The sequence below is a fragment of the Peromyscus maniculatus genome, chromosome 6, assembly GCF_049852395.1.
Source record: "Peromyscus maniculatus bairdii isolate BWxNUB_F1_BW_parent chromosome 6, HU_Pman_BW_mat_3.1, whole genome shotgun sequence".
In the NCBI taxonomy this organism is placed as follows: domain Eukaryota; kingdom Metazoa; phylum Chordata; class Mammalia; order Rodentia; family Cricetidae; genus Peromyscus; species Peromyscus maniculatus.
This window is the reverse complement of record NC_134857.1, coordinates 117,837,311-117,856,803: the sequence shown is the minus strand read 5'-3', so window position 1 is coordinate 117,856,803 and position 19,493 is coordinate 117,837,311. Positions and strand designations below refer to the sequence as shown.

At 39.6% G+C, this 19,493-nt stretch overlaps 1 protein-coding gene, 1 long non-coding RNA gene, 1 other non-coding gene and 1 pseudogene across 6 annotated transcripts in view; 3 read left to right on the top strand and 1 right to left on the bottom strand.

Annotated features, from left to right (window-relative positions):
* Nucleotides 1-13,517, bottom strand: part of LOC102917683 (alcohol dehydrogenase 6) — a 30,941-nt gene extending 17,424 nt beyond the window's left edge. Inside the window, exons 1-4 of one of the 2 annotated variants that reach the window (XM_042280001.2) lie at nt 13,359-13,517; nt 5,271-5,357; nt 3,093-3,194; nt 1,305-1,446 (exon numbers count right to left, since the gene is read on the bottom strand). In XM_042280001.2, coding sequence (XP_042135935.1) covers nt 1,305-1,446; nt 3,093-3,194; nt 5,271-5,288 — 262 coding nt within the window. In that variant the 5' untranslated portion in view covers nt 5,289-5,357; nt 13,359-13,517. Of the gene's footprint in view, nt 1-1,304; nt 1,447-3,092; nt 3,195-5,270; nt 5,358-8,882; nt 8,959-13,358 lie in introns of those variants that run through there. The other variant, XM_042280002.2, reaches the window with a different exon arrangement.
* The window catches only part of LOC121830349 (uncharacterized), a 96,189-nt gene that overhangs the window by 39,126 nt on the left and 37,570 nt on the right, over nt 1-19,493 (top strand). The window contains exon 1 of one of the 3 annotated variants that reach the window (XR_013052388.1): nt 11,583-12,145. The exons of the other annotated variants lie outside the window; for them this stretch is intronic. This is a non-coding gene — a long non-coding RNA (uncharacterized LOC121830349). Of the gene's footprint in view, nt 1-11,582; nt 12,146-19,493 lie in introns of those variants that run through there. 3 annotated transcript variants of the gene reach the window in all.
* On the top strand, nt 5,394-8,638 carry LOC102920759 (BRCA2 and CDKN1A-interacting protein pseudogene; annotated as a pseudogene).
* On the top strand, nt 7,456-7,557 carry LOC121830596 (U6 spliceosomal RNA). The gene has a single exon (XR_006073812.1). It is a non-coding gene; the product is annotated as a U6 spliceosomal RNA (small nuclear RNA).

The following is a 19,493-nucleotide window of genomic DNA, read 5'->3' as shown; positions in this document are numbered from 1 at the left end:
GTATGACCCAGCTAAACTATTCTTCATCCTAAGAGCAAAGGACTCAATGTTCTACCCCACAGCCATATTCCCTGTCATTTATTGAAAACAGTGACAAGATGGAAGCGCCTGGATGCTCTTCGGGTGATGAAAGTGGGGTAAAATCATGATCTTGATACACAATGGTATTGTTTCCAGCTGCAAAGAAAACGAATTCATGAAATTTACAGGTAAATAGGTGGAGCTGGATAATATACCAGTAAGGCAACCCGGAAAGACAAATACCATGTGTTCTCTTATGTTTGTGAATTTATATTTTAGATTTGAGTATAAATCCTGGAGTAAGCTCAGAAACCAGGAAAGCATAAGGAACCAGGGGGAGGCAGAGAGGAGGCGTTCTAGGGAGGAAGCCATAGGACAAAGATGCTCTAAAGGAGGAAAGGGAGGAAATGGGGGTGAGGAATAAACTGGGAGGGGGAAATAAGAGAATACAGAGGGAGGAAGAGTGAGGAAGGATAAATAACACTAAACTATTTGAAAAATGCCATAATGAAACCTTATTTTATAAACTTAAAACATATAATAAATATGTATATACATACACATATATACATATCTATACACAGACATATATAGATATCTACACACATATACATACAAAGATATCTATACATACATTTATGCATATCTATACATACATTTAAACATGCACACATACAATTTATACATAACTATACACACAAATACATACATATAAACACATTTACATATCTGTACACGTATCTATATATCTTCATACACAGTACATATCTATACACACATTTACACATACATATACACATATCTATGCACACGTACACACCACGTACATCTCGTTTAAATCGAGTTTCCAAACATCTGGTGACTGTGTTCCCTCCAGAGCCACAGACGATCAAACTCCCAGTGCCAGTGAACGTACACCTTGCTTCAAGTTGTTGGTCAAGGGGACCCAAGAGACCCAACCAAACAATTGGGGCCACTGCCCTCACTTCACTGATCGATTTATTCAGCAGTGCACCCCAGTTTACTCATTCCTTGTCATTTTTTCCTCCTCATTAACTCTAGATTTGGTGCATTTTTCTTCGAAATACAAATGTGAAAACCAACCCCCATCACAACTGTCATGTAATTTGGAGACAGTTGTGACTCCCCCAATGAGAAGTGGGCAGTGTTTCACCTTTCTTTTTGTTTGCTTCGTTAGGACACATTTAAGGGATGCCGTTGACCTGATTTTCTGCCGTGGTTCCACAGCTTGCCATTCCTCGATGCCGGGTGTTGCTTCTTACCTGTTTTCACCGTGCTTACTCCTTCTCCGACACTCTCAACTATGCCGGTTCCTTCATGGCCCATAATGATGGGGCAAAACGGGGCAAGCTTTTTGTTATCCAGACTTTTTATATCTGTACCACAGATTCCTGCGGCCACCATCTGTGTGGAAAGCACAGAGAACTGAGATGTGTCTGTTGTGAAGGAGCTTCAGATCTGCTGCTCTGTGAAGGCTTCTAATGCATTCACTTCTACAGCTCTCATTATTGACAGCTGTCAGCAATTACTTGTGTGTTCTTCCTTAATTAATTTCCAAGGCCAAGTGCTGGGTCACAGTTTATCAGAGTCAGAGAGAAGCTGGAGAAGCACACTGTGTGCGTTAGTGTCTTCTCCACTGCTGTGACAAACTGTCACGGCCCAGACAACTCACAGAAGGAAGAGTTTATACCGAGCTGTGGTTCCAGAGGAAGACTCGAGTAATGGAGGGAGAGGCATGGCAGCAGACAGCCAGAGCAGGAAACTGAGAGAACACATCTTCAACCGAAAAAGCGAATCAGAGCACATACTAGACGTAAGGTAAGGCTATGAGCTCCCAAAGCCTGCCCCAGTGTCTTCTTCTGGAGAGGCTGCATCTCTCAATAAACTTCGCAAACAGCACCATCTACTGAGGACCGAGTGTTCAAACACTTGAGCCTAACAGGAGATTCCAATCGAAATAACCTCAGTGTGATACCAAAGATCCGACCTGGCCCTTCCTTGAGCTTGAGGGTGGGAGTGTGGAAGAAGACAGCTAATTATAGAATTAAAAGGTTGACACATAAGACAGAGAAGAGTAATGCTACCCGTTTTAACTAAAGTTTTAGTTTATCGTGCCAAACACATTTAAAAGTTGCATTAACAATCCTGCTTTATTGTAAGTCCCAACTGTATTGTGCTTGTGACCCAACTGTAGGCAGTGCATTTGAATTGCACCAGCCAATGTGGTTTTGTGTTCATTATTCTGTTCTGGTTCTGACACTAGAGCTGGCATTGTCCTGTTAATCCTCAGCTGACCAGTTGCCTGCATTTGTTTATGGTACTCACCTGGCTAGCCCTGACTAGCAGCACCGTCCCCATCCCTCTCCCCTGCTCGCCAGCACCTACCTTGCTCTAGAACTTGGTTCCAGTGCACAGGTGAGAGGGACAGACGGTAGCTTGTCAGATAGTGGCTGGGTGTCTTGAGTCTAAAACTAGTCGTATGAGTTTTAACCTTGTTGGCGTATACTTGATAGGGATTGCTAAGTACTGCCCTTCTCACTCAGTAGAGAATAGATACCAGAGAAGGTTCCTTGAGAAGAGGGTCTGGTTTGTGTAGGTAAGGTAACTTAGAACTCTCTCTCTACAGTTCATCTGTAAATAATACATACTCCCCACCGCTGTAATGGAAATAATGTAATGACCTTGAACCACAAGGTCAGTCAGATGAACTGCATTTTGGCTCTTTGGGAGCCAGTTAGAGTCGTCTGGGGGATAGGTGCTACCCCAAACCAATTAATCCCTAACTTCAGAATCTCAGAATCTCAGGGATGAGAGGCAATTAATGTTTTTCAAGCTCCTCAGTGATTCCAAGTATGTAACCAAGCTTGAAAGCCCCCACTGAATGAGTTTTCTTATTCTAATTAGCAGTATGAACAGACACTAACCCTCTCTAACCTTCTCTAGACAGAGGAAAAATTTAGTTTTCTTTTTGAGTAGGAACTTCTGAAAAGGACATATAGTTCGTAGTGAACAGCTTTGGTTTCGATGTGGAACTGTGGATTTTGTCTTACCTTTACTCGAACTTCCTTTCCCTTTGGGGGGGCCACGTCTATCTCCTCCATAGTCAGTGGGGCTCCAGGCTTCCAGAGCACAGCAGCTTTGCATCTGATCACCTGGGTACAGCAGATGAGGGGAGAAAGATATTAATCATTACTAGGAAGTACTTAATTTGTCTATACTCAAGAGGAAAGTAAAGGAATGGAAAAATGTAAATATATACTGAAATTGGTGGGTCCTATAATTTAAGTTTTTCTTATGCTTTCTTCCTCTATATTTAAATTAGTCTAACAAATATCACATATTTATAGCAAAGCACATATATAAAAAAGGATGGATAGTGCTGTGGATATCACTCTATATAAATAAAACACTGATGGCCAGTGACCAGGCAGGAAGTATAGGCGGGACAAGGAGAGAGGAGAATTGGGGAAACAGGAAGAAGGAGGAGAGACACTGCAGCCACTGCCAGGACAAGCAAAATGTAAAGACGCTGGTAAGCCACCAGCCATGTGGCTAGGTATAGATTTATAAAAATGGGTTAATTTAAGATAAAAGAACAGTTAACAAGAAGCCTGCCACGGCCATACAGTTTATAAGTGATATAAGCGTCCGAGTGATTATTTTATACATGGATTGTGGGACTGCGGGGCTTGGTGGAAGCTGGAGAGAAGCCCTCCAGCAACAGGATAGATCTATCTATCTATCTATCTATCTATCTATCTATCTATCTATCTATCTATCTATCTATCTATCATCTATCTATCTTATCTATCTCTATCTCTTCTGAAACAGTCTTACTATGTAGCCCAGGCTATTCTTGAACTTATGATCCTCCTGCCTCCAACTCCCTGGGCTGCCATTACAGGCACATGCCACCAATCCTGGTTAGATGCCATGCATTTGCTATTATTATGAATGAAATTGCCCACTTACTTCAGGGTTGTGATGATATTACGGTGTGGGGACATTTATGATCCCAGGTATGAGGGACCTTGGAGTGAACCAGTGAGTTATGGCACAAAGAGTGAAGACCATCTGATGGTGGAGATCAATAAATGGGAATGCAATCATTGGAGATTGATTGATGTTGGAGAGATTGCTGATGCCAAGGCAGTTCTTAGGGGTTCTGATATCAGCCCACCATCCTTAGTATAAATGATCTTCCACTTTTATGTATTCAGTCACTGCTTTTATGTAGATGACTTGTACAAACTGTATCTATGGGACAGATTTCTCCTGAAGATTTAGACAAGCATTTATATGCTGCTTGAATGTCTTCCATGGACTGCAAACTCAACATGTCAATAGACAGACAAGCCATTCTATCTCTCATCTGTACCTTAAAGGACACAGTACACATCTACTTTCCCTGTTTCAAACATGAAAGCCAACCACTCATCCAAGACAGAAACGTGGGAAGTAGCCTTAATTTTTCTCTGTCCTTCGCTGTCCACAATCAGACATTTTCTGGAATCTGTGCCCTCCTCTTCTTTCTCGCTGCTTCTGTGTGGTCTGGAGCCCCCCACCCCCACCCCCCGTTGCCTTTCACATGAACCGCTGGAAAAGCCCTTCTGCTCCACTGGCTGGTGTTCTCATCTTCAGATGCACCCACCCTCCCCCTCACTGCATCCGTGGTCTCCCAGGCTGAAGTATTAGGAGTGATTCTTCTGCCAGTTGCTTAACCATCTTCTGGTCTCTCTGCAGTCCTGTTTCCTGTCATTTTCCGCCTCAGCCTTGCCACACAGGCTTCTCGGAGAGGATCAAATAGGAGGTCTTTTTGCCTCTGTACTTCTCTGTGGTTTCACTTGCTTACAGAGTCTTGTCCTCTGTTTCCTGGTGAGTCTCCATTTCTCAGGTAAGTTTCTCCCTCAGTGCCACCTCCTCTGGGAAGCCAGTGTAGGTCTGAAACTTCCCTGAGCTGCCACCTTCCAGATTTCTTTTGCAGTCCTTGCGCCCCTTTTAGCTAACTATCCATGCCTGTGAGGAATCCTTAAGAAGGCCTTCATCTTTGAATGGGGAAATAGGAAATAGAGTTTGTATGGTACTTACTGCAGTCATGGAAAAACCGAGAAGGGACAAGCAGATAAGTGAAGGGAAGTGGGGAGATCTTGAGATCACGTGTCCTGCAGGGGCCTAGGGGATTGACACAACCACGGCATGACATACACACACAGAGAGAGGACACCTACCTTGCCCGCAGTGCTCATGGTGACTTTCCTCTGTTCTTGTTGTAGATGGGACTGTATGGTGCCAGGAGATTCCGGGGGCGATTTTCACTGTGGAAACAATGAGAGTGTGTCAGCCTGTCAGCAATGGCAGCTCAAGGTCTGGGATCTGAGCTTTCTCTGTAGTCAAGTCAGATCATTATTAAACCACAACGTGTCAAGTCTCTGTAAATGTATACCTTCTGGTTGCATGAAAGAGGTTCCTATGAACCTATGCTGTAGGCTTCCTCGGGCAAAGAGCACAAAATGTAAAGTTTAACAGTCTCCCTCCCTTAAGTAGGATGGCCTCCTTTTAGTATCCAGTCTGTTGAGCTTTTAACTTGGAGTTTGAAATGTTCAGGTTTTGAAATTCTGCATGTAAAATAATCTTTTTTTTTTCCAAATGTAGAGATAATCGTCTTTGCCTTAAAACAAGCAACCTTGAATTTATGAACACACGTTGCAGCTGAGTATTGGGATGACTGGACAGTTTCTCTAGCAGTTTAGGTGGTCACTCAGGAAATAAACCAGCCTACAGAGGAGCGTAAGGACTGGGATCCGGCAGGGAAAAGCACGCTGTGTTCACTATGACAGTTTTGACTGAAATCCAAGGATCTTCATGAAGTCTAGAGATGAACACATTCCCAATAAGAGGCTACACAGTGCTTTTCTCTCCCAATTGAGAGGTCATATGATTTTCCTTAGTTATCTTTCTAATGTGATAGATTATATTATTTCTTATTGTGTTTATTGCATGCGTCAAACAAATCCTACTTGGATTAATTCCTTTTATACAAAAGGGACTATGAAAAACTCCATTTGCTAAACATTTCTTGAGTTTATATTCATGAGAGATACTTGTGTTAGTTGTCTTTATCATTTTTGCTTTATTATATGTTTGGTTTTGGTGTCATGGTAATACTGATATTATGGGAAAAATGAAAGTTTTCATTCTTGTAGAAGAGAGCTTATAGTATTATTGCTAATTCATTAAATGCTTAAAGAATAAAATTACTCAGATCTATATATTTCTTTGGGGGGCACTTTAAAAATTGAATTCAACTATGTTAATAATTATAGCACTATACATATGATCTCTTTCATCTTTGATAAGTTATTGTGGCTGTGATTTTTGAGAAGTGATTTCATGCATGCATGTGTGTCAGGTCCACATGTGCAGAGTTAACAGTGTTTCTTCCATTGCCCCATCGATGCCTGTGTGGCCTGTGTATGCCTCTGCTTCGTTCCTGATTTTGCTAATTTAAGTCTCTGCCTTTCTCTCAGCCTCATCAGAGCCTTGTCAAATGTGTTGCCTTAAAGAACCTGCTCATTGCTTTACTCATTTTCTAGATTGCTTGCCTGTTTTTAAGTGTGTTCGCCTCCACTGTTTCCCTTCTTATTTCCTCCCTTCTGCTTGCCTTGGTCTGATGTTACTCTTCTATTTCTGGGCCCTGAGGTGTGAGCTGGAGTTACTGATTTGCAACTTTGCTTTTCTGATGCAGTGGCTTAGTTGTGTGGTTGCCCAATTCAGCGTGGATTTAGCTGTGTCACACCAATGCTGGTGGAAATTTTTCATTTCATTCTATGTGATGCATTAAGAAAATTCCTTTGAGTCTTCTTTGCTATGTAGACTGTTTTAGAGTGTGTGATTTAGCTTTCAGTTAATTGAAGTTTTCCTTCTCTTTTTATCGTAACTTAATTCCATTGTGGTTTTTTGTTTTTTTTGTTTTTTTTGTTTTTTTGTTTTTTTGTTGTTTTGTTTTTCAAGACAGGATTTCTCTGTGTAGCTTTGTGCCTTTCCTGGAACTCACTTGGTAGCCCAGGCTGGCCTCGAACTCACAGAGATCCGCCTGGCTCTGCCTCCCGAGTGCTGGGATTAAAGGCGTGCGCCACCACCGCCCGGCTTCCATTGTGGTTTTTTAGCGCTTTCAGTATAATTTCTTTTCTTTTCTAAAAATTTGTACAGGGTACTTTGATGGCTTGGCAGCTGATGCATATTATTGACTGTGCCTTAAAAAGCATGTGTACTGTTGTAGCCTGGGCTACAGTGTTCAGTAAACATGGTGCTGTGGGTGGTGATTCTTGAGCACCCCACCTTCTTTCTGTTTAATGTTTTTAACAGTTGTTCAGAGGGAGGGGCATGCTGGTCTTCAACAAAATTATAGACTGGTGCTGGCTTGGGCAGCAATTGTACTAAAATTAGAACAATACAGAGATTAGTAAGGACCCTGTGCAAGGATGACATGAAATTCATGAAGAGTTCCATATTTTTGCATGAGGAGAAAAAGAGGATCATGTTGACATTGAGGATGAAGACAGCGATGAAAAGAATGGAGACAATGAGATTGTGGGCAGGGAAGTGACTATTGAATTTGAAGTTTATTCCATATCAGATAACAATTCTGATGCAATTAAGAAATTACTGCAGCTGCTTTTCCTGAAGGCTCCTGTGAGCACCTACAGAGATAACTGAGCTATTGATTCAGCAGAACCACATTGGGAATGTGATTAACAAAAGGATGTTTCAGATGACAATGATGATGAAATGGATGAAGATAAGATCTTTGGCTTGCTAAGTCCTTTACATTTAACTCAAAGAATGAGTACCCAGAATGCTGAAGCAATTTAAGAGTTGCTTCTAGTTAAAAAGTACGCTTTTTTGAGAACTATGAGAAGAGTGTGATTGAACAGCTGGACAGGCATTTAAAAGACACCAGCAAGCAGATTGCCAGATTTCCCCAGATTGCCCTGTCCATGCACCAGCAACTTTAGAAAGATCTAGCCGAGGTACACAGATCTAATACTTCATACTTCTACCTGCTAATCAGTAAGACATTTGTGGGAACAGGAAAATCTCATTGCAAAAAGAGGCAGAATGGCCCAAAGCAGGATGTACTGATGTTTGCAAATGCAGAGGAAGTGTTCTTCTATAAGAAGGCAATTCTGAAGTTCAGTTACTCCATACAGGAGGAGAAGGACACTTGTCTGGGAGGCAGATGGTCGTTTGATGATATATTGATGAAGCCCTTGTGTGAATTTCAGATGACAAAATGAGTGAAATAGAAGAATGGCAAGACCATCTATGTATCTAGTCCATTTCCCACATACAGCGATGACTTGTTTGTATGCAATTACCAGGAAACCCAGAGGGGAGATACTCAAACACACATTAGTTTATTCAGATTGAAGTCCTCTACAGAAGTAGTGTTCTGTTCCATGTGACTGTGACACATTTACAAAACGCTCTAAATTTTTTTTGATCAAACGATGAATGGTTGATTAAAAACTTCCAATAAAAAATAACACAGAATATTAATTTTAAGTACTTAATAAGAACTATTTTGTTATTTAAAAATTACAGACTTTCTTATGTTTCCTTTTGATTCTGCTGTATTTTGCTTGACAGATTCTCAGCTGCAGCATACATATATTTATAATCACTATTTTTTGGTAATTGCTCTTCTATTACTGTATAATACCCCCTTTCACTTCTGGTAATTGTATTTTCTCTGGGGCCCACTTTATATTGTATTAACACAACTGCTCTTGCTTTATTTTGTTCAGTCTCTCATGATATATATGTCTCTTTTTACTCACCTGTATTGTCGTATGTTGAATGAGTTTCTGTGGGAAATGTACAGCTGAGTTATGCTCTTAAACCCCTTCTCCAGGACCTGTCTTTTAAACAGTTTTCTTGTCATGATTTATACCTATTTAAAGTATACAACTCAATGTGTTTTCTCTAAATTTGCAGAAAAATGGAATCATCACTGCAGCTAATTTGAGCATAGTTCATCACATCAGAAAGAAATCCTATATCCCTTATCTCCCTTCTCCATATTCCTTTTTCCTGCCTCTATCCCTAAGTGACCACCCATTGACTTTATCTCTATGGCTTACATCTTCTGGGCATAGAAATGAACAGAATCCCACAATATATAGTCTTTTATGACCAGCTTCTCCCACTCACCACAGTGTTTTCAGGGTTCATACTTTTTGTACTCAAGCATTAGAAGTTAGAAAGACTCCCCAGTAGGCAGATAGATAGGGAGAGGGGCCTTGGTTAAGTAATAAAAATGGCAAACTTCCAAGATGCTTGGTTTCTCCTTCACCCTTCTGACCTAAGACAAAAACCTCTTGGCTTAAAACAAAGGCCTTGTAGGCTGCTTTTCTCCCACCGTAGATTCTGTGCTTATGACAGCCAAACAAGTCAAGGCCACATCAGGATGTGTTATACAACAGCTATGGACCTGTCAATTATCCCATCTTTCTTCAAACTGACTGTGGTGAAAGAAAAGGCCTCTAAAGGCCATTAGGAGACTTGAAAACATCCAGCCCTCGGGAAGAGGCTGGATTCTTTGCCTTCCTGGGACCCACCTGCTTTGCAGAGGGTCTGTTTTCTGTGTAGCTGTTGCATGTGTGTGCTTCCTCACCTGTAACAAAAGCCTGACTTCAGTTGCTGATTCTGTCTGCTCCTGTTCACTGTGCTTGTGATTTCTCTGCTGCTACCTGTTGTTCTTGAGATTTTTTTACCCCCGAGCTTTGTAACATATCATGTTATCTTAAACAACCGTAAATGTGGCCTTGTTGGAGGAAGTATGTCACCTCCCCCTTTGTTAGAGTCTAGCCATTTGACTGGGTTCATTTTCTCTGCCCGTTCAAGAAGTGAAAGGCAGGAAAGGTCTTGACAGGTAGCAGCAGAGCACTGCTGAGCACAGCAGTGGGAGCAGACAGGACCAGCAGTTGAAGAGAGACACAAAGAGAAAGAGACCTGCAAAGCAGGGGGCACTCAGGAGCCCCCCAATACAGCCTCCTCTCCAGTCCCTGAAGACTCTTCCTCCCCTAATTTAGGGTTGTTCAGTTTGAAGAGTGATGGAATGGAGGCTTGGCCCCCAACTGTTGTGTGACGTGTCCTGACCTAGCCTAGAACCTGTTGAACTAGTTCATGAACATGCCTAATACTTTTGTCTCAGGTCAGGAGGGTGAGGAAAAAGCCAGTCATCTTGGAAGTTCCCCATTTTTATTACCTAGCCCCAGTCCCTTTCCTTGTTTGTCTGTCTGCCAGGGGATCTGATTCCTGGTCCCTCTTCCCCCTCCCTCTCAGATGTCACCCTAACTACTGTAGGGATTTGGGGATGCTGACTACTCTTCACTGTTTTGAGCTAACAAAAGGATTGACGAGGGAGGGGCAGCAGTCAGACTGCCTTAGGGAGGGATTGATCTAAGGGGCTAAGGTAATGCTTAGGTGATGTCAAAGATTCAGAACATAATAGCCATTTGATGGTAGAGGTATTTTAGGAGTGTGCTATACAATTGAGTTGAGGTAGCACCTGTAACATACAACAAGTGAAACTATCTGTAGTACTATAATTCTACTGAAAATGGAAGTTAGAAAATAGTTGGAGCAGCTTTGCCCTTATAAGAGGAGGAGAATAGTCAAGAAAACCATTTAAAGAATCCTTGGCAGGCTTTGTCATAGGAATCAATGAGATTGATATTTTCTGCTGTTATCATGGTCTACCATAAGACGTAGATTGTGGATGAGGCACTTGACCTGCTCAAGAGTTTAAGGAACTTTTCATCAGCCAAATTAAGCTCAGAAGTCAGTCACTGAGTTTCTTTTAGTGTATCCTTATGATGAAGAGACAAAGTTAATGAGGGAAAAATTTCCACATTATAATTAACCTAAGTCCTATTTAGTATGGTGAAACATAGTTGTGTAGCTGGCCAGACAGTGTACCAGAACCTTCATATTAGAATCCTGTAGAAGGATAACATCAGAGAAATTCTCCTCTCTATGTCTCAATTGATTTAAGTCACATTTGACAGATCAAACTGTAACTGGGCAAATCAGCTGTTTGTTACGTTAGACTCCTGCATAAGGAGTGAACACTTGGAAACTTTGTAAGAGAAGCAGTTAAAGTAAACTTCCCATTGTCATTAATAGATGCAGTGGACACCTCTGTTCATGTACTAGGTGTGATGCCCAGTGGAGGTCGACAGTGTGAACCCCACCTGAGGGAAATCCAGATGCCAGTTAGAGTCACAGCCAGACAGCGCAGGCAGCTAACTGGTAATCTAAAAGAGAAGTTTCTTTCTTTCTTTCTTTTTTTTTTTTTTTTTTTAGGATTGTGTCACAATGTCCCAGAGGCATCACTTGGGTGTCCCGAATAGTTTTTCAAACCTGAGTTTGACAACAGGACATGTGGCAATCTCCTTTAATCACTGACCATGAACAGTCAGAGTGCATTCTGGTTAGAGTCCATTCAGTGATATAGCCAAGGCCTCCCAAGACAAGAGAATAGGTCACTCCCCACAGTTACAGGACAGTTTGAAAGATGTTGTACAGTTCCTTGGGACTTAGTTGACCTTATAGGATAAGGGCAAAGCTATCCTCTCTTCCAATTCCACTGACCACATCAGTGTCGTCATCTCCAAGTGTGGTTATTGAACACCCAGAAGGTCAGTTATAGTAGTCTGTTATTATTATTTTTTAATCCAAAAACAATGCCATTTTTTTAAAAAAAAAAAAAGATTTATTTATTTATTATGTGTACAGTGTTCTGTCTGCATGTGTGTCTGCAGGCCAGAAGAGGGCACTAGATCTCTTTATGAATGGTTGTGAGTCACCATGTGGCTGCTGGGAATTGAACTCTGGACCTCTGGAAGAGCAGCCAGTGCTCTTTACTGCTGAGCCATCTCTCCAGCCCTCAGCTTGTTATTTTTAATTAATCTGTAATATTATGGTGAAGTTTGACCAGAAAATAAAGTGTGGTCATTGGACCAACAGGTATTCCTGTCACTCTGGAGCTGTTCCATCTTAAACCCACTAACTTGGGTTTAACTGAGGTCTCCAGATGGTAAGATATCTGGGAAGTGAGGCTTACACAGTCAGTTTATCAGGAGAATATAAGTTCAATAGAAATTGTTCTCTTTCGATGACCGGCCACACTAGTGGAAGCCCAGGAACTGTGGACTGGTGGCTCTGGAGCCCCCATGGGACTGGCCCAGGCCCTCTGGATACGGAAGATGGTGTTTGGCTCAAATTGTTTGGGGGGCACCCAGGCAGGGAGATTGGAATCTGTCCCTGGTCTAAGGCCAGGTTTCTGGGAATCCGGTGCCTGAGGTGTGGTACCTTGCACAGCCTTGGTGCAGTGGGAAGGGGCTTGGACCTGCCTAGGCTCAGTGTGCTGGGCTCTGCTGACTCCCCATGGGAGACCTCGATTTGGGGGATGTGGGGATGCAGAGTGGCTAGGGAAAGAGGGCTGGGAGTGGGAGGGGGGGTTGTGGATGGTATGTGGAGTAAGAAAATTTCTTAATAAAGAAAAATGAAAAAAAAAAAAGAATATATCAAATGTGAAAAAAGAGAAATTGTTCTCTTTCTAGAATTGAGTTAAAGTTCATGAAAAGAAATCAAATGCCTAATTAATTAATTCCTATATTAATTTTTTCAGTCTCAAATTACATTTTTAATTTCAAATATAAGTAAAATTGAAAGGAAGTCTATAATCCTTTGTCCTTACTACAACCTGTATTGTTGATATAAATTTTTTTGACCATTTGAAAACGTGCTTCTTAATTGTTCTTTGCAATATTTAATTATGGTTTAAAATGTTATTTTTTATATTACAAATGCAAAGTACATTAATTATAATAGGTTTTGAAATAGAAGAAAAGAAATCCATCTCTACTTTTATCATTTTCTTCCTCCTTATGTTGAAAAACCATTGGATGTCCTCACATGGGGGCGCATATACATAGCATTTTGCAATCTACTTTGTCCCATCCGTTCCCATGTTTTAAATACACACTCTGCATTGATGGTTAGCGCATAGACAACTTCATTTTCCCCCTACCGCCATGTAAATAATATGTGAGTACCCTAGAAGACTCTTTAGCAAATGCAGAGTTGTTTTTCCTTAGAACAGATTTCTAGCTTATGGACAGTTCCTACCCTTTAGTTGACTTTAAATCACTGTGCCTTGAGTGTAACCCAGAAGGAAGCATCTCCAGCCAATGTGCACAGACACAGCAGAAACAGAAGCTAAATGCAGACATAGGTTATGTACTCACCTTTCCCTTGGTGCCCATCTTCCTTAGGCAGCTTGTTTTGGAAGTGTCTTTCTGACTGGCCTTTCACCTCTACCCAGAATGCTCTGTGTCCTGTACTGAGGACTCTGAATAAATAATAGCAATCCTGCTGGCTGGTTGTCCAATCACAGCCCTGCCTGACTCCTGCTGTGACATTTGTACTGTCGTAGTTCATCTACAAACTCATCGATTCCAACTGGCACCAAGACTTTTTTAAAAATTAATTCTTTTTCTTATCTTTTATTACAATATATTAAGTAGAGAAAAGTGCATTAGTTTTATAAGGCTGAGTTACAAATAACTACTAAATAAAGGGCATTTTAATTGCTATGGAACTTTCTTCTCTTTTACACCCTGATAATTTCCTTGCACATTTGTGGTTTTGCTACATATTTGTGCTTTCCTTTTTAGTAGTTTAATGTGCTAATAGGTTTGTATGAATAGACTCATCGTGTGTATGCCCTTCCATGGGTTTTCCTCAGCTGTGTTTGTTGATCACTCACAGTGACAGGATATGGAAATACATGCTTAGTTTCCAGACTTAAATTTGATCCTATGGTGGTACATAAGGATACATAATTTTTTATGATCTTTGTTTCCCTGACCATCATTGAGGATAAACAGTTTGATGTTCTGGAGTCAGATCACGGTGCTTACTAATTAATTAATGAGAGATTTGTAAAGATCATTGTCATGCAGTTTTCATTTCTTATAGTACTTTTTGCTTTACATATTTAAAATTGTTTATTACATTTATTTAGTTTGTGTATGTATGTGTGTGTTGGCTGAAATGGTCATGACTGGGGGCAATTGCCTTTACTTGTTGAACCCTCTCACTGACCCTGTTTTACATATTTTACATTTGGATCTGTGAAACTTCTGTGTTTTAAAAGTTTACAACATTTTTTGCCATTTTTCCTTGTCAGTGTGGTTCTCTTTCGCTGTGTTGGTCTTTCCTGTGTTCTCATAGTATTCACTAGTTCCCTTGACTTCAGCAGTTTATTATTCAATTCGGTTATTTTTATTCAACTTTTAAAGATATAGTGCATGTTCTCTATTCCGCTTTCTTACTACCTATCCTTTAATTCATAATTCATTGGGTTTCATTTTTATCTATGTAGATGTAACCAACCGTCTTATTAAATAGGAAACACAGAACCAATGTAAAGAAGAAAGCCAAGAGGTCAGAGCTCAGAGCTAAAACCTTACTCTTCCTCCTGTGGTAGTCCTACCTCTCAGAAAAAAGAGACCTACTTCCTGTGTGTTTGTCTTGATATAGTCTTTCTGTTCTGCCTTCTCATTGGTTGTAAACCCAAATACGTGACTGCCTCGTCACTGCCTGTATGTACAGCCCTCCAGGTCTTAAAGGCATGTGTCTCCAATGCTGGCTGTATCTTTGAACACACAGAGACTTACCTAGCTCTGCCTGCTAAGTGCTGGGATTAAAGGCGTGCGCCACCACCACCCAGCATGATTCAGGATTTTAAATTCTGGAAATTGTTGACGGTTTTTTGAATTCAGCTGTCCATTCTTCTTGGCTGTGTATATATGGCTTCATCTCAGCATCCCCTTCTTCTCCACATCCCTCTATTAAATGCCAGTCTACTATTGAGAGGTGTGAGCTTAGTTACTCTTCAAGAATAACTGTTTCAGCTTCTGTTCCATTGCACAACAGAAGCCATTGGCCCACTGCCTGTTCAGCTGCCTTCGAAGAAAAGGGCACTGTACCTTTTCCAGATTGCGAAGGCCACTTCAGGGATGGTGCCATATTGTCCTGGCCTCAGAAGATACCTTTTGATAAAGCCATAACCACACTTGTTTTTGGCAAGAATCAGTAGTCCTTTGTTTTGTGTTCTGTCTGTCCATTTTGTCCTGTTGATTTGAAGATACTTTGTTGTCCAGTGGCTAACTTTTGCCACAATGAAAGTTAAGTCCATATGCAGTTTCTTCAATGCCCATATTTTCTCTGAAGTAGATTGGTACTGCCAGGAGCTGACATGTCTCAAAAAAGAAAAATTTTCTAATTTATTAAAACATTTTAAATGCCATATTCTGTAGATCTCTGAAGGGTTTGAAGATGACCTGTCTAAAATATATCTGCTCAATTTTTGAAACATATCTAATATGACTACAAGTTCTATTGTAATGTCTAACTACTAACTTTCATTTCTTTATATCCTAATAGTTGGTAATAATAACATTCAAGGATCAGAAAATTGCATTACATTGTTAAATGGATGGTATAAATACAATTAGAAATATACATATAGCATTTTCTAACAATATCAATTTCAAATTTGTATACAATATAAAACAATCCAATCAAATGTAAAGTATTTAAAACTAGTAATTGTCTTTTTCTTTTCTTTTCTTTCTTTTCTGTTTTTTAAAAACAAGAACCTTAAATCTAATCTCCTTTGCTTAGCCTTTTTCCTAACCCTTGACAACAATTTGTAACCAACCCCCCTAAACAATGAAAATTATCCCAGACCCAAAACCCATTAAAAAGACCAAAAAAAACACCCGCCCCACACCACCTCTTTGGGAATGTGGGCGTCATATTCTTAAAATTGCTTCCTGCTGGGTATGGGTGAAGTTATCTTTATCCTGAAAGAAAAATTTTAGGTTAATTGTCAAATTCTAGTAAAGGTAACTATATCCTTCTTTATTATCCAGTCTGTGTATAATGCCAAAGTTCAGGGTTTATCTCAAGTCCTTATTCAAGTAGTCTTTGAGACTGGATCATCTCAGCTAGTCATCTCAAAGTTGCTCTGAGCACCTTGTAGTTCAAAGTTGATCTGTAGATGATGTTTGTCAGCTTAGTGATATTATTATTGTCCACGTGGAATTGTTGTGGGGCCCTGTCTTCTTCCTGGAGACTTCAATTGATGTTAGGCCTGGCTGTGATTTCCTGCAGAAAACTCATAAGAGACTCGAACACAAAGACATATATATGAAGCTAATTGAAGCCTTTTTTCTAGAATTATTTAGTACTCTATATGACCATTCATATCTTAACATAGTTTAAAATGTATCTATATATCTATATTAATCTTGTAAATTTTGATATAAAATTCATACTTTAAGAAAAGTTTAAAGAAAAAAAAAGAAAAGTTTAAAGAATCAGAATAGAATCAAAGAGTTGAGATTAGTAATAGAATAGTCCCTTAATCAATTTGGCTTTTGTCCTGTCCCATAGCAGAAGATGACTCTTTTATTCTGGCATGATACAGGGAGTTTGCATTTTCCTTTTAACAACATGCTTGAGTTTAAAGAAGGAGAGAGCCATTCTCCAACTCCAAAGTCAGCTTTAAATTTTAATTGAACTGGGACTATTAGAATACCAATAGTGTTAAATCTTTAGAGAAAAGCAGAAACAAACATTTAGGAAGACATAAATTTTTTTAGATAATATATACCCATATGCCATTTCCCTCTGTTTCCTGGGATAGATGATTTGTCCCTTTTCTTCAGTTGTCTCATTTGTCCAGTGTTCCTCAGATTCCTTAACCTTCATTCTCCTAAAAGACAAAAACAAAAACCTTCCCCCAAGACTAATTTTGGGGATGTTCCTTTTTGGCAAATTATTATCTGATAAAATGAAAAGGTATGTGTTACTGGTACAAGTTAGTTTAAATTGTATGTTCATGCTGGTTGATGAACTATCACCTCCTCTAATTAAGAGGTTTCTCTTGTTCAAATCGAACCTTTATCAATTTTGATGGTACCCACAGCTTATCTTCTTCTGTAGAAACAAAAGCAAAACCTCGTCCCCAATGTAAATACATACCCTGGTTTCCATTCTGAGGTCAGCACATCCTTAAAGTATATAGGCTGATTTAATTCTGTAGTTTTTTCTATTATCCAATGTCTCTCTGCAGCTGTTGTACCTTTCTCATTGACATTAAGAAAATTCAAAGTTAATAGAGCATTATGCAGTCTATTTCTGGGGTTTTTTGTTACCCCTTTCTGTTTATTTAGCATATCCTTTAGAGTTCTGTTTGATCTTTCTATAACTGCTTGATGTGTAGGATTATGTGGTATGCCTGTAATATGCTTTATATTGTAATAAGCAAAAAACTGTTTCATTTTAACAGAGACATATGATGGAGCATTGTCAGCTTTGATTTGTGCAGGTATACCCATGATGGCCATAACTTCTAGCAAATGAGTGATTACAGAATCAGCTTTTTCAGAACTTAAAGCAGTTGCCCATTGAAATCCTGAATAAGTATCGATGGTATGGTGTACATATTTCAGTTTTCCAAATTCTGCAAAGTGAAACACGTCCATCTGCCAGATTTCATTCCTCTGAGTACCCTTTGGGTTACATCCTGCTGGTAATGGCGTTTGATTGTAGAAGGAACAAGTAGGACATTTCTTTACTATTTCTTTGGCTTGTTGCCAGGTTATGGAAAAATCCTTTTTTAAACCTTTACTATTGACATGATTTTTTTTAATGAAATTCTGAGGCCTCCAGCACATTTCCTATCAATAATTTATCAATCTCATCATTGCCTTGTGCTAGAGGGCCTGGCAGACCAGTATGAGATCGAATGTGAGTTATATATAAAGGATGACTCCTTTTCCTGATTGTATCTTGTAATTTAATAAATAGTGAAGTTAATTCTGAAGCATCAGGGATAAATTCTGCAGTCTCAATATGTAATACCACTCTTTCAGCATACTGAGAGTCAGTTACTATGATGAGAGGTTCTGAAAAATCCATTAATACCAACAGAATAGCATACAATTCTGATTTTTGAACTGAATTATAAGGACTTTGACCACTTTACTTAAATTTTCTGATTTGCAACCTGCCTTTCCTTGTTTGTTGGCATCTGTATAAAATGTACGAACTCCAGATGTGGGTTTTTCCTGTACAATTCTAGGCAAGATCCAATCAGCTCTCTTTATAAGATCAATTCTATTGCTTTTGGGATATTTGCTGCTAATTTCTCCCAAAAAAATTACTGCAAGCTCTTTGCCAAGGTTCACTTTCTGTCCATAATTTTTCAATGTCCTCCTTAGTTAAAGGTACGACAATTTCTGCTGGGTCTATTCCTGCTAATTGACGAAGTCTCAATTTTCCTTTCCAAATCAAGTCAGAGACATTTTCCACATAAGTTTTTAATTTTTTATTTGGTAAAAATATCCATTCCAATATAATATCTTCCCTCTGCATTAATATTTCAGTAGGAGAATGCCTAGAAGGTAAAATAACCAAAATGCAATCCAGCTTTGGATCAATACGATCCATGTGCCCTTCATGTACTTTCTTTTCTACCATGGCCAGTTCTTTCTCAGCTTCAGGTGATAATATTCTCTTGGACTATTTAAGTCCTTGTCACCTTCTAAGGTTTTGAACAAATTATTCAGTTCATTATTTTTTACCCCAACAATAGTTTGTAGATGAGAAATGTCTCCAAATAATCTTTGAAAGTCATTAAGAGTCTGTAGTCTATCTCTCCTAATTTGCACCTTTTGGGGTCTAATTTTTGTAGCTCTATTTTATATCCTAAATAATTAATAGAATCTCCTCTTTGCATCTTTTCAGGAGCAATTTGTAATCCCCAGCAAGGCAAAATTTTCTTTACTTCTTCAAACATTCTTTCTAATGTATCTGCATTTGAGTCAGCTAGTAAAATATCATCCATATAATGATAAATTCTAGATTTAGGAAATTTTTTTATGTACCACTTCTAATGGCTGTTGTACAAAATATTGGCACAGAGTTGGGGTATTCAACATTCCCTGTGGGAGGACCCTCCTTTGGAATCTTTTAACCGGTTGAGAATTATTATAAGTAGGCACTGTGAAAGCAAATCTTTCTCTGTCTTTTTCTTGTAAGGGTATTGATGTAACCAACCATCTTATTAAATAAGAAACACAGAACCAATGTAAAAGAGAAAGCCGACAGGTCAGAGCTCAAAGCTAAAATCTCACCCTTCTGCCTGCGGTGTCCCAGCTTCCCGAAAGAGACCTATTTCCTGTCTGTTCGTCTATTTATAGTATTTTGTTCTGCCTTCTCATTGGTTGTAAACCCAAACACGTGACTGCCTCGTCACTGTCTGAATGTACAGCCCCCTAGGTCTTAAAGGTATATGTCTCCAATGC